Genomic DNA, 10,851 nt, shown 5'->3' with positions numbered 1-10,851 from the left:
GGGTGGCGGGCTGAGGGGACGCGGGGTCCCGGCGGGTCCCGGGCGCTGCGCTGGCCCCGGCTCCCCTCACGGCGCCGCCGCCATTGCCCTGCAGAGACGCTCTCTCTCCGCCAGGGGGCAGCACCGCCCTCACCCGCCATGTCCGACAAGATGGCGGCGGCCGCGGCCTGTCCGCAGCCGCAGCCCGGTCCCAGCCCCGGCCCCGGTCCTGGCCCGCCCGCGGCCGAGGCGGAGCGCGGGGGCCCGCGCGGCGGCACGGCGGACGGGGAGGCTGAGGCGGAGGAGTTCGGGTGCCCGGCGCACTGCTCCGACCTGGCCTGGCGGCAGAATGAGCAGCGCCGCCACGGCCTGTACTGCGACATCACGCTGGCTTTCGGCGGCGCGGGCATGGCCCGCGAGTACCGGGCGCACCGGTCCGTCCTGGCCGCCGCCACCGAGTACTTCACACCACTGCTCTCGGGGGGGTTCGCGGAGTCGCGTTCGGGTCGCGTGGAGCTGCAGAAGTGGAGCTCGGAGGGCGGCCCCGACCCCGACACGGTGGAGGCCGTTATCGGTTTCATGTACACCGGCACCATCCGCGTGAGCCCCGGCAACGTCCATGAGGTGCTGGAGATGGCGGACAGGTAAGTGCGGCCGGGGCGGGGGCTGGCGGCCGCCGGGCCACGGCGTCAGGTGATCACACACTGCTTTGGGTTGGAAGGGACCTTAGAATTTCATCTCGTTCCACTCTCTGCCATGGGCAGGGACACCCTCTACTATCTCAGGTTGCTCCAAGCCCCATCCAACCTGCCCTTGAACACCTCCAGGTATCTATAACTCCCTTGTTTGTCCTGCAGGTTTCTGCTCACCCGGTTGAAGGACTTCTGTGGAGAGTTTCTGAAGAAGAAACTGAACCTCTCCAACTGTGTGGCAGTTCACAGCTTGGCCCACATGTATTCCCTGAATCAGCTGGCCCTCAAAGCACAGGATATGATCAGGAGAAACTTCCACAAAGTCATCCAAGATGAGGAGTTCTACACTTTGCCATTTCACCTTGTCCGGGACTGGCTCTCAGACTCGGAGATCACGGTGGACTCTGAAGAAATCCTCTTTGAGACTGTTTTGAAGTGGGTTCAGAAAAATCCTGAGGAAAGAGAGAGGTATTTTGAAGACCTCTTTAAGCTGCTAAGGTTGTCTCAGATGAAACCCACATACCTGACACGCCACGTCAAATCTGAGCACCTGGTGTTGAGCAACGAGGCCTGTGTGAAGTTGGTGTCTGAGGCTGTGGAGAGCCATGCCCTGCGCTCTGAGAACCTGCAGTCTGGGAACCTGCAGCATTCCGCCTGTCCTGCCGCGCTGCTGCCGCGCTTCGGCCAGAACATGGACGTCATCATGGTCATCGGCGGCGTCTCTGAGGGCGGTGACTACCTGAGCGAGTGTGTGGGCTACTTCATCGATGAGGACAGGTGGGTGAACCTGCCTCACATCCACAACCACCTGGATGGGCATGCCGTGGCCGTGACAGAGTCCTACGTGTATGTGGCTGGCTCCATGGAACCGGGGTTTGCCAAGACTGTGGAAAGGTACAATCCAAACAGAAATATTTGGGAGCAGGTTTCAAACCTAATCACCAGGAAGCATTCCTTTGGCCTTACTGAAGTGAAAGGCAACTTGTACAGTATTGGTGGACACGGCAATTTCAGTCCAGGATTTAAGGATGTGGCCATTTATAATCCTGAGCAGGACAAATGGCTGAACCTGGAGTCGGCACCAAAGATCCTGCGGGATGTCAAAGCTGTGTCCGTGGAGGACCGGTTTGTGTATGTGGCTGCCCGCACCCCGGTTGACAGCGACAGCGAGGATGGGCTGAGGGCTGTTATTATCAGATATGATGTTGAAACCAGGCAGTGGCAGGACGTGGAGTCCCTGCCCCTCATTGACAACTACTGCTCCTTCCAGATGTCTGTTGCCAACACCAACTTCTACCACACAGCATCGTGCTGCCCCAAAAGTTACCCCATAGACAATGAGGAGGCCAAGGGAAAAATCTCCAACAGGGCCTCAGATGAAATCCTAGAATCCTTGCCCCCCGAGGTCCTGAGCATTGAAGGAGCAGCTATTTGTTACTACAAAGATGATGTGTTTATCATCGGGGGGTGGAAGAACAGCGATGACATTGACAAGCAGTACAGGAAGGAGGCCTATCGCTACTGCGCTGAGCGGAAGCGCTGGATGCTCCTGCCCCCAATGCCACAGCCCCGCTGCAGAGCCACTGCCTGCCATGTGAGAATCCCCTTCAGGTGCCTGCAGGGAACACAGAGGTACCCCATGCCACAAAATCTCATGTGGCAAAAAGATAGGATAAGGCAAATGCAGGAAAGGCAGATGCAGGAGATACACCGATACTCCCTGAGCTTACGAAGGATGCCACGCTCCCAGATCGAGTGCTAGTGTCTGCAATATCACTCCTGATGAGCCTAGAAAATAAACCTGTTTGTTAGGCTTGATGTGTCTTTATAAGACATGAGGGCACGGATTGGATTTGATGCATAAAACCAACATCTGTTGTGTACTGAAAATTCAGAAGCTCAGAAGTTGAGGGTGGGTGGGAATTGAGACACTCCATGAATCCAACAGTATTCCTTAATGATGCCCAGGGAAAAGCTGTAGCCTGTATCGGGCTGTGAAATGTCTCCGGGAGCATTAAGCCTGTTACTTCTCTCCTCAGATCTTTGATTCCAACGGTTTCTGTACAGTTAGTCTCTAACAGTACTACTTGGAAAATCAAAGATCTCTCTCTTAATAATTTAGTGGTTACATTTGTGTGTGCTTGAAGGCACCTGTTTCATTTGCACTTATCTCTTGACATTCCTTTGATTCTCTCCTCAGTGACTAAACTTCACAGGATTGGTGTCGGTGTACTTGGCTTTCCCAAGCTGGAGGCAAGTGCAATAGTTCTGTATGAAACAAAAGCACAATCTTTCTTTATGAAATTACTTCAGGATCTTTCTATGTGTATTAAATATTTTGTATTTGTGTGTTGTAGAGAGGCTGCAGAGTTTGTTTATAAATGGATGATTGGTTGGACACAAGGCACTAAAAGAGAGATTGAGGCAGTGGATATTTTTTTCAGGTGTATTTGCAGGTTTGAGTCTGTTTGAGTCTGACTCAAGAACTTGGGTCAACAGCCTGAGTGAAGGAGTGACAACCAGCAATTAGCCACCCACCCACACTGGTTGTTCAGTTCTGTCAAAGCAGATCAGTGAGAGTGGGATTGTTTAATGGGAATAGAGTGAAACCTGAGCTACTTGTAGGTCTTTTCTCAAATGTTGCACATGTTTTAATTCTAGTGAAAAGTGATGGAAGAGCCCCTGCTGTTTCCAGCCTGTCTCTGACAATCAGAAGCCTTTGCCCTCTGTGCTGTCCCAAGGGACTCCCAGCAGTTGTGCTGCAGCTCGTACCAAGCTGGCACGTGTGCTCCTGCAGGGGGGAGAGCTGGGCTTTCAGTCTCCAAGTATCTGAATAGCCCCACTTGCTGTGGGGATGAGATTTAAGCTCATTTAAACACCTTTTGGCATTCTGGGGTGGCTGTACATGCAAGTTGGCTCTGGATTGCTTCCTGCTGTGCTCCCAGGGAGCAGAATGTGGGATAGTACCTTTGAGTATCCCTGCCTCTCAGTTACCTGACCCACTGAGCACTCCTTCTCCCCAGGCCAAGAAGCTCCAGGACCCTTTCATTTGCCAACAGTTCAGTGCATACTTCCTACCTCCTTTTCTCCCCATCCTTCCCTTTTGAATGTTCCAGGTTTTTCCATGCAGTCTAACTCAGGATCTTAGGGAAGGGAATGGGAAGAGTAACCTGGGTATTACAAAATTTGTGTAGACAAACCTTTCTGGAAAATCTGTTAGTGTTCTTGGTTCATTAATGATTTGCTGATGGGTTTGACGTGGTGACTTCTCTGCAAAGAACTTTTAACCGGTTTGGGTTTGTTTTGGTCTTAATTGTTTTGCTTCCTGAGCTGCTCATTCTCCTTTTCCAGTTCAACAGGCAGCCCAGATCATATCAGAAACTTGGGGTAAGTCTTTCTACCACTCAGTGTGTAAAGGTTTCTCTAATGTGTACATCCCTTAATGCTCCACTTTGTGGTTCATGGGTCACTTCAATATCAACAGCTTGTTTGCTTGTGAGAGAGTCTCCAGCCTTAGTTAAAAAAACTACCAAACTTGAAATTCTGAACAGTTTGTCTCAGTTTACTCCTCTGTGGTAACCATGTTGTATTTTCTTTGCCTGTTTGGTTGTTGGGGCAGGTGAAGTCTATGCTACTGGCTTCCTGCAAGAGGAAATAGGTGAGTTTAAGGTGATGTTTGCAGGTGACTGTTCCCAGACAGCTGCTGTAGGTTTGTAAGGTGGGGCTTGATCTGTGGAGTCCAGCTCATGGACCCTTGCAGGTCTGGCTGGAGTAGGTGCAGAATTGCTGCTCCTCAGCAGTTTGTGATGCAAATGTCTCTAGTGCTGAATCCATCAATGTAACGGCAATTTGTAGGAGCTGATTTTAAGATACTTTCCCAGACTTTGCACCAAAGCAATGGAGAGGAGTTCATGTCCTCCACCCTGCTGAACCAGCTGGAAGGATTTATCAGGCAGTTGGGAGTGGCAGGTCACCACCATAGCTCTCTCCAAGCTCTCTTGTAGTCTGTCATCAAATACAGACAATTTGTAGGGAGAAACACCAAGATGGTTCTTTCAGTTGGAATAGGAGCTGAATATTTAATGCATGGCACTGTGCAACAAAGAGGCAAGAATAAAGCTTGCAGTCTTGCTTTTTCTAAGCAAAACTGATATTGCACTTCCCAGGAGGACTCTGGGCTGACGGACAAGCTGTGGCATTTACTAAAAGCACTCCACTCAGAGCCTGTGTGAGCCCAGCCCCATCCCTGGACAGGTAACCCGTGTGTGCCAGCCGCATGCCGTGTGTGCCGTGCTGTCCCTGCGTGTGCTCTGGGGTGAGGGGGGCTGGCAGCAGCACTGTCTGCTCCTAATGTTTGCTCTGCCAGTTCTGGGATAGTTTTAAGCAGTTGGGGTTTTTTAGCCTTGGATCCCAGGGCACCAGTGGCACTGATGTGGTTTGTGACTGGTAGGTTAAATGATCCATTGCATCACGTAAGATGTTGGGAGAATTGCATTCATGGCTCTGGCTGCAGTTTAGCCATCAAGCCTGTGAATCCATAACAGTTTTTTGTGCCCTTGACCACCGTAGCTTGCTGGGTGTTTATCAAATGATCCCATAACCAAAAGCCTGGGAATTCTTCCCATGTATTTCTAGAGGCTGGTCAGCTGTCAGCAGATCCTAGTGTGTGTTCAGTAAGGGTGAGAAGGCTGACTGCTGGCCTCACTGAGGGCAAAGGGCATTGGGGGAAGTTTTCCTCCTCCTTAGGACAATCACACCTTTACACCTGTCCTCATATCTGCCTCCAAACACACGAGTCGTGTCCTGGCTTTCTTCTCAAAGCACCCCATACAGCCTTGTAAAAGGATCCAGTGGGCTTTGAAAAGCAAGCATAAAGAAAGTGGTTTGTGGCTTGGATTTATTTTCAGCTCTGCCCACCTTAGGTTGGGGTACAAGCCATCTCCCATTTGACAGTGCTGGGTGGAATCTGATAAAAGAGGTGCTCTTGAGGATCTAACCCTGTTACTAATATGAATGTAGAGTGTGGAACTAACGAGCTGTTTGATGACCATTAATAGTCAGATTCTCCTCGTGGGTCCATGTCACTGTGGGTTACAGCAGCTCTGCTCTCCTGGTATATTAACAGAGGGACAGCAGTTTCCTGGGGAGCAGCACTCATGTCCTTACCTGTGAGGTAAAGTAGTGTGTGTCATAGGCCCTTTGAAACAGATCCTGCTGTCCTGTTCTTGACCTTAAATACACTGTACTAAAGTTTATTGTAAGAGGTGAATTAATGAAAATAAACCTTTTATTTCTCTAGCATTCTGTTGTGCTTTTGATTTTTAAGTTGATGTATAAGGTGTGGCTGATACTCATGTTGGATAGTACTGTTGATTGAAAATTTGAAATCCTAATGATCCTTTTGGCCTGTTAAAATTGTTTCTATTTTAGAACAAGAGAACATACTCCCTTGCTGCCATGGGGACTTTATTACCTGAAGAGAACTATTTACACAGGCATCCAATGATGGGATGCTCAGAAGACTTTATTAGATACGCAGAACTATTTACACAAGCATCCAATGATGGCTGATCACAAGACTCCTAGCTAAGGGGAACTATTTACAACGGCGAGCTCCGAGTTGAACTGGTGAACAAGATGTCCATGGAGGAGCTGTGCTGGTAGTAGTGTTGCCTGGCGATGTATTCCATGACGTTGGACAGCCCTGGCACCACGCAGCAGCTGACAGCACTGCGGGTGATGCCCATGCTGTGGGCGTCGTACCACTCGTTTGTGTCCTCCTCGTAGCACTCGGTGGCAACGGTGGTGCTGAACCCATTAAAGCCCCCGACCACGAACAACAGGCCGTCCATCACCTCAATGCCAAAGTTGCTGCGTGGGTTTAGCATGGAGGGCACGGCGTGCCAGGCGTTGGCGATAGGGTTGTACGCTTCCACGCTCTGGAGCCGGCTGTTCCCATCAAACCCTCCAACCTGCGAATGCCAAAGGGACAGAGCTTGAAAGGGGCCTTTCCTCAGCCAGATCTTGGCATGCACAGTGGGATGGGAATTGCTCCTGGCTGCAGTCTGAGCATGGCAGAGAGCACGAGATCTCCAAACATGGCTCTTGCTTATTTCTCCTCTCTGAGGAGCTTTCCAAAGCACTTTATGCAACTGTCAATTTTGACAGTTCTCCAGAGGTTGGATGCAGTCCATGGAGAGGATAAACAATGGATGAACAGGCCCAAGCCCCTGCTCTGTGCTGCTGATGCTTTTGGCAGCAGCAGAAATTGTGTTCTTTGCTGCAGCTGCTTAAACATTGCCAAACACCATTTTCATACTCAAAAGCGTGTGATGGGTGATAACATTCTTGGGAAGTACATCAGCCATTCTGCCCTGACTTCCCTAAACCTCATGTAAACACATGGCCACCCTGAAGGTCTGGGAACTGCAGCCACCCAAACCTTACCGCGTACACCTGGTTCCCGTACGCCATCACCCCAACTCCGCTTCTCCTGCTGCTCATTGGGGCGATCAGGGACCACTGGTTTGTGGTGGGGTTGAACACTTCAGCTGAGCTGAGGCACTGATCACCATCAAACCCACCACAGATGTACACCTGGGGGACAGGAGAGGTGGGAAAGTGTGAATGGGGTGGTTAGACCCTTGGTCAGGAAACATGTTGAAGAGAAAATGAATGGTGTAGCAGAATTTTTTGGGGTGTTTTGTTTTAGAATGGGAATGGTCGTGTCGTCCTGGGTTCGAAATAGCAGCAGTGGAAAAAGTTGATGCCAGCAAGATTTTATCTCTTGATTTTCCAAGCTGCATGAAGCAGACAGGCCTGGTATTGCACCTATGGCCAGGAAAAGGGCTGTTGGGCTCTATTTGGGCAGCAGCTTTAGAAGAATTTTTGTTCTCCTGGTCACATCTCTGCCACACCAGGCAGGCTGCTTTACATCTGTAACTCCAGGATTTAATGAATTGTTACGAATTTAAGTGATACAAATTTAGTGAAAGTTTATGTGAACTTTCTTCATGCTGCAACCCCAACTGCTCTTCTCTGGGGTTAGTTTACCTTTCCATTCAGCGTGGTTGCGCTGGCGTCGCTCCTCTGCTCGTGCATGGGGGTGATCAGGGTCCACTGGTTGGTGTCTGGGTCATAGCGCTCCGCTGTGTTGAGCCGCATGTACCCATCAAACCCTCCCATGGCATAGATGAAGTTGTCCACAACGGTGACGCTGACGTAGCAGCGCCGCGAGTGCATGGGTGCTACCTGCTGCCATGTCTTCTGCAGTGGATCAAACCTTTTGACGATGTTGAAATAATCTGTGCCATCGAATCCACCGATAACGTAGACGTGGCCTTTCAAATAAGCCGAGCCGTGATAGGCAACGGGGCTCTCTTGCTCCCAGGGGATGTTCAGCCACTTGTCCGTGCGGCCGTCGTAGGTCTCGATGGCGCTGGTGGCGCCGCCCCCGCTCCAGCCCCCGATGGCAAAGAGGATGGCGTAGGGCAGGCGCGGCCGGGTGAGCGGGTTGGCATTGACTGAGGAGCTCTGGCCGTAGGAGTTCAGGTCGTAGATTTCGGACAGGGCACTGATGATGAGATCTTTGCAGTTGGCGTTGTCTTTCACGTACTCGTGAGCTTTGACGTTGTTCATGAAGTAGTCGGATTGTAGGAGTGCCAGTCGAACCTGAAACATGCAAGGAGGAGGTTGGAGTACTAATACTGATGGCCTCGGTAGCTTTTGGGGACAGCTCCAAAGCTGTGCTGCACCCACCTTGCTGAGCAAGCAGGCGATGTGCTGCCTCCTGTTCTGCGGGTCATGAGCGATCCACCTCAGCACAGCCTCAAACACGGCTTCTTCTCGCCTCACGTTAAGCTCATCCTTCTCAATGATGTGTGCCAGCTCCTCAGCAGAGAGATCTAGGAACTCCTCAGACACCTGGGACACCTCCTCGAAGTGATGCAGGATGTACACGCAGGCAGCTGCGCGCAGGTCGGGGCAGTGGTAATAGTCAGTGAGTCTGCAAATGCCAATGCAATTCTCAAAGCACAGCCTGGAACTGAGGAACTCACAGCACAGGCTGACGATGCCCATGACATTAAACTGATCTGCTGCAGCCAACAAACTCTCAACGTTGTCCTCTGTGATCGGTACTGTCCCAGTGTAGGCGTAATTGATGATGAGACCCATCATTTCAGCTGAAATGCCAGGGATTTGATAGACCATCTTGTCTGCGCTGTCCCAGTTGGTAAACAGAGTCCTAAAAACATGATGTTGCTGCATTAAACCCTGCCCCTGGATCCCCTGTGCTCCTCCTGCCTCCAGGGCACCAGTTTTGGCACTGGTGGGAGACATTCTGGTAGGCCCCATGGTTTATTAATTAATGTTTTACTTGCTGGTTGTTTGAAAAAGGAGACAGCCTCTGGAGCATACCAGAGCTGGAGGCAGCAGGGCAGGGGATTTCACCTGAGAGGAGCAGAGGGGCAGAATCCCCCCATTGCCTGCTGCCCACGCTGTGGGGATGGGCCCAGGACAATGGGGGGTTTCTGGGGGCCAGTGCCCACAGCCAGAGCATGTTCAGCCTCTCACCCACCAGCACCCCAAGTCCTGCTCCCCAGAGCTGGTCTCAATCCGTTCATCCCCCAGCCCAGATTGATACTGGGGTGGGATTGCCTCAACCCAGGTGCAGCACCAGCACTTGGTCTTGAACTCCAGGGAGTCACAGGGTGTGGGGAAGGCAAAGCTGCCCCGTGGCAGCTGGGCCAGGCTGGCCAGGCTGTGTCTGGGGCTCCTCAGACACCAGGGCTTAGAGACACTGATATGTGGATTAATCCTGGTGTTCAGGGAGGTCTGGGGACTATGGGAAATGACTTGATGAGAGGTTCAGTGAAGGTGGAAGTCCTGGAGAAGTGCTGAGGCAGGGTGACCTCAATCAGGGATTGCTGTTTGTCCCCATCCCCTTGTGTTTCAGCTACTGACCTGAAGTAGATACTGCAGCAAGAGAGGATGAGCTTGTGAGCCTTGAATTCCACCCCATCCACACTGATGATCACATCACAGAATCTCCCTTCCAGGCGGAGTTCATTGGAGATGCTGCAACTCCTATCGCTCATCTTCCTCTCCATGTTGGAGGATGAATATTTGGTAGGTGCCAAGCTATCCCCCACGTTGGAGCCAGAGGCAGTGGACCTTGCTGAGGTGTGTGGAGCACTCTGGTGTTGTCCCCAAACATCCAGCACTGAACCCCCTTGCTGGTTCTGGATTGTGCCCCATAATGACATCACAGATGCAGGGTGAGCCAGGCCCAGCATTCTGTGGTTGCCCCCAGCCTTTGCTTTTCTACAGCCCGGGTTATGCTGGGTCCTGGACCTGCACTGTGGTGATGATTGCTTGGGGCAGAACCAGCCATGTGATCGATCCCCTGGCAGCCCTTCAGAAATATTTCACTGGGGTGTAACAGCCCCCAGATGTGGGCATGAACCACTGCTGAAGTGTCTTGTGCCACCTCACCCAGGAGGAAGCTGAGGTACGGTCCAGCTCGTGTCACTGCTGTCACACACACTGTCCCTGCTGCTTTGTCACTGACGTTGTGCTGGGGAGGTTTGGGTTGTATATTGGAAATGTTGGGAACTTTATTCAGCCCAGACATAGGCTGCCGAGGGCAGTAGGGGTGGATGCCCATCCCTGGAGGAATTTAAAAATCTTGTGGATGTGGCACTTAAGGACATCATTTAGCGGTGGCCTTGGCAATGCTGGGGGATGGTTCTTCGAGGGCTTCTCCCCCCGCCAGTGTTCCTGACTCGGTGTCCTCAGTGCTCCCGGGGCTGCGGGGTGGTTCAGTGCCGGGAACCCTGCGGGCAAGAATGGCCCGGCCGGATACCTTTTTTTTCTTTTTTTTTTTAATGTATCTTTGAGCTCGTCGCGAGGGAAACGCAACCACCGCTCGGAGCTGAGCGCGGGAGCATCCTCCGGCCCCGGAAAGCACCGAGCGCTCCCCGAGCCCCGCCCGGTCCCCGGAGCTCCTCCCGGTCCCCGCAGCCCTTCCCGGTCCCCGGAGCTCCTCCCGGCCCCCGGAGCTCCTCCCGGTCCCCGCAGCCCTCCCCGGTCCCCGGAGCTCCTCCCGGTCCCCGCAGCTCCTCCCGGTCCCCGCAGCTCCTCCCGGTCCCCGCAGCCCCTCCCGGTCCCCGGAGCTCCT

The 10,851-nt window shown here is 52.4% G+C and overlaps 4 protein-coding genes across 9 annotated transcripts in view; 2 read left to right on the top strand and 2 right to left on the bottom strand.

Annotated features, from left to right (window-relative positions):
- Window positions 1–123: 123 nt before the first annotated feature.
- KLHL11 (kelch like family member 11) lies at window positions 124–5,972 on the top strand. Of its 4 annotated transcripts, XR_004500337.1 has the most exons (4): window positions 124–623; window positions 837–4,058; window positions 4,291–4,329; window positions 4,838–5,972. XR_004500337.1 is itself a non-coding variant. In XM_015651106.2 (2 exons), exons 1-2 carry the CDS (start codon window positions 139–141, stop codon window positions 2,431–2,433), a joined length of 2,082 nt encoding a protein of 693 aa, XP_015506592.1. In that variant the 5' UTR covers window positions 124–138; the 3' UTR covers window positions 2,434–5,972. The 4 variants fall into 4 exon arrangements, 1 of the variants encoding a protein (XP_015506592.1); XR_004500335.1 differs by having other exon boundaries at window positions 4,291–5,972; XR_004500336.1 differs by having other exon boundaries at window positions 837–4,329.
- Window positions 4,846–10,851, top strand: part of NT5C3B (5'-nucleotidase, cytosolic IIIB) — an 11,034-nt gene continuing 5,028 nt past the window's right edge. The window contains exons 1-2 of one of the 3 annotated variants that reach the window (XM_033520051.1): window positions 4,846–4,925; window positions 9,731–9,800. In XM_033520051.1, the coding sequence (XP_033375942.1) occupies window positions 9,747–9,800 (54 nt within the window). In that variant the 5' untranslated portion in view covers window positions 4,846–4,925; window positions 9,731–9,746. Of the gene's footprint in view, window positions 4,926–9,730; window positions 9,801–9,869; window positions 10,183–10,851 lie in introns of those variants that run through there. The other 2 variants (XM_015651151.3, XM_033520050.1) reach the window with 2 other exon arrangements.
- Window positions 6,121–7,206, bottom strand: LOC107215131 (kelch-like protein 10). Its single transcript, XM_033520053.1, has 2 exons — window positions 7,119–7,206; window positions 6,121–6,643 (listed from the first exon to the last, which is right to left on the bottom strand). Exons 1-2 carry the CDS (start codon window positions 7,173–7,175, stop codon window positions 6,272–6,274), a joined length of 429 nt encoding a protein of 142 aa, XP_033375944.1. The 5' UTR covers window positions 7,176–7,206; the 3' UTR covers window positions 6,121–6,271.
- KLHL10 (kelch like family member 10) lies at window positions 7,694–9,305 on the bottom strand. The gene has a single exon (XM_033520048.1). It carries the CDS (start codon window positions 9,024–9,026, stop codon window positions 7,716–7,718), a length of 1,311 nt encoding a protein of 436 aa, XP_033375939.1. The 5' UTR covers window positions 9,027–9,305; the 3' UTR covers window positions 7,694–7,715.

This window comes from Parus major, chromosome 27 (assembly GCF_001522545.3).
Source record: "Parus major isolate Abel chromosome 27, Parus_major1.1, whole genome shotgun sequence".
NCBI classification, from domain to species: Eukaryota; Metazoa; Chordata; class Aves; order Passeriformes; family Paridae; genus Parus; species Parus major.
Note: the sequence above shows the minus strand (reverse complement) of the source record. Positions and strands in the feature narration are given on the sequence as shown.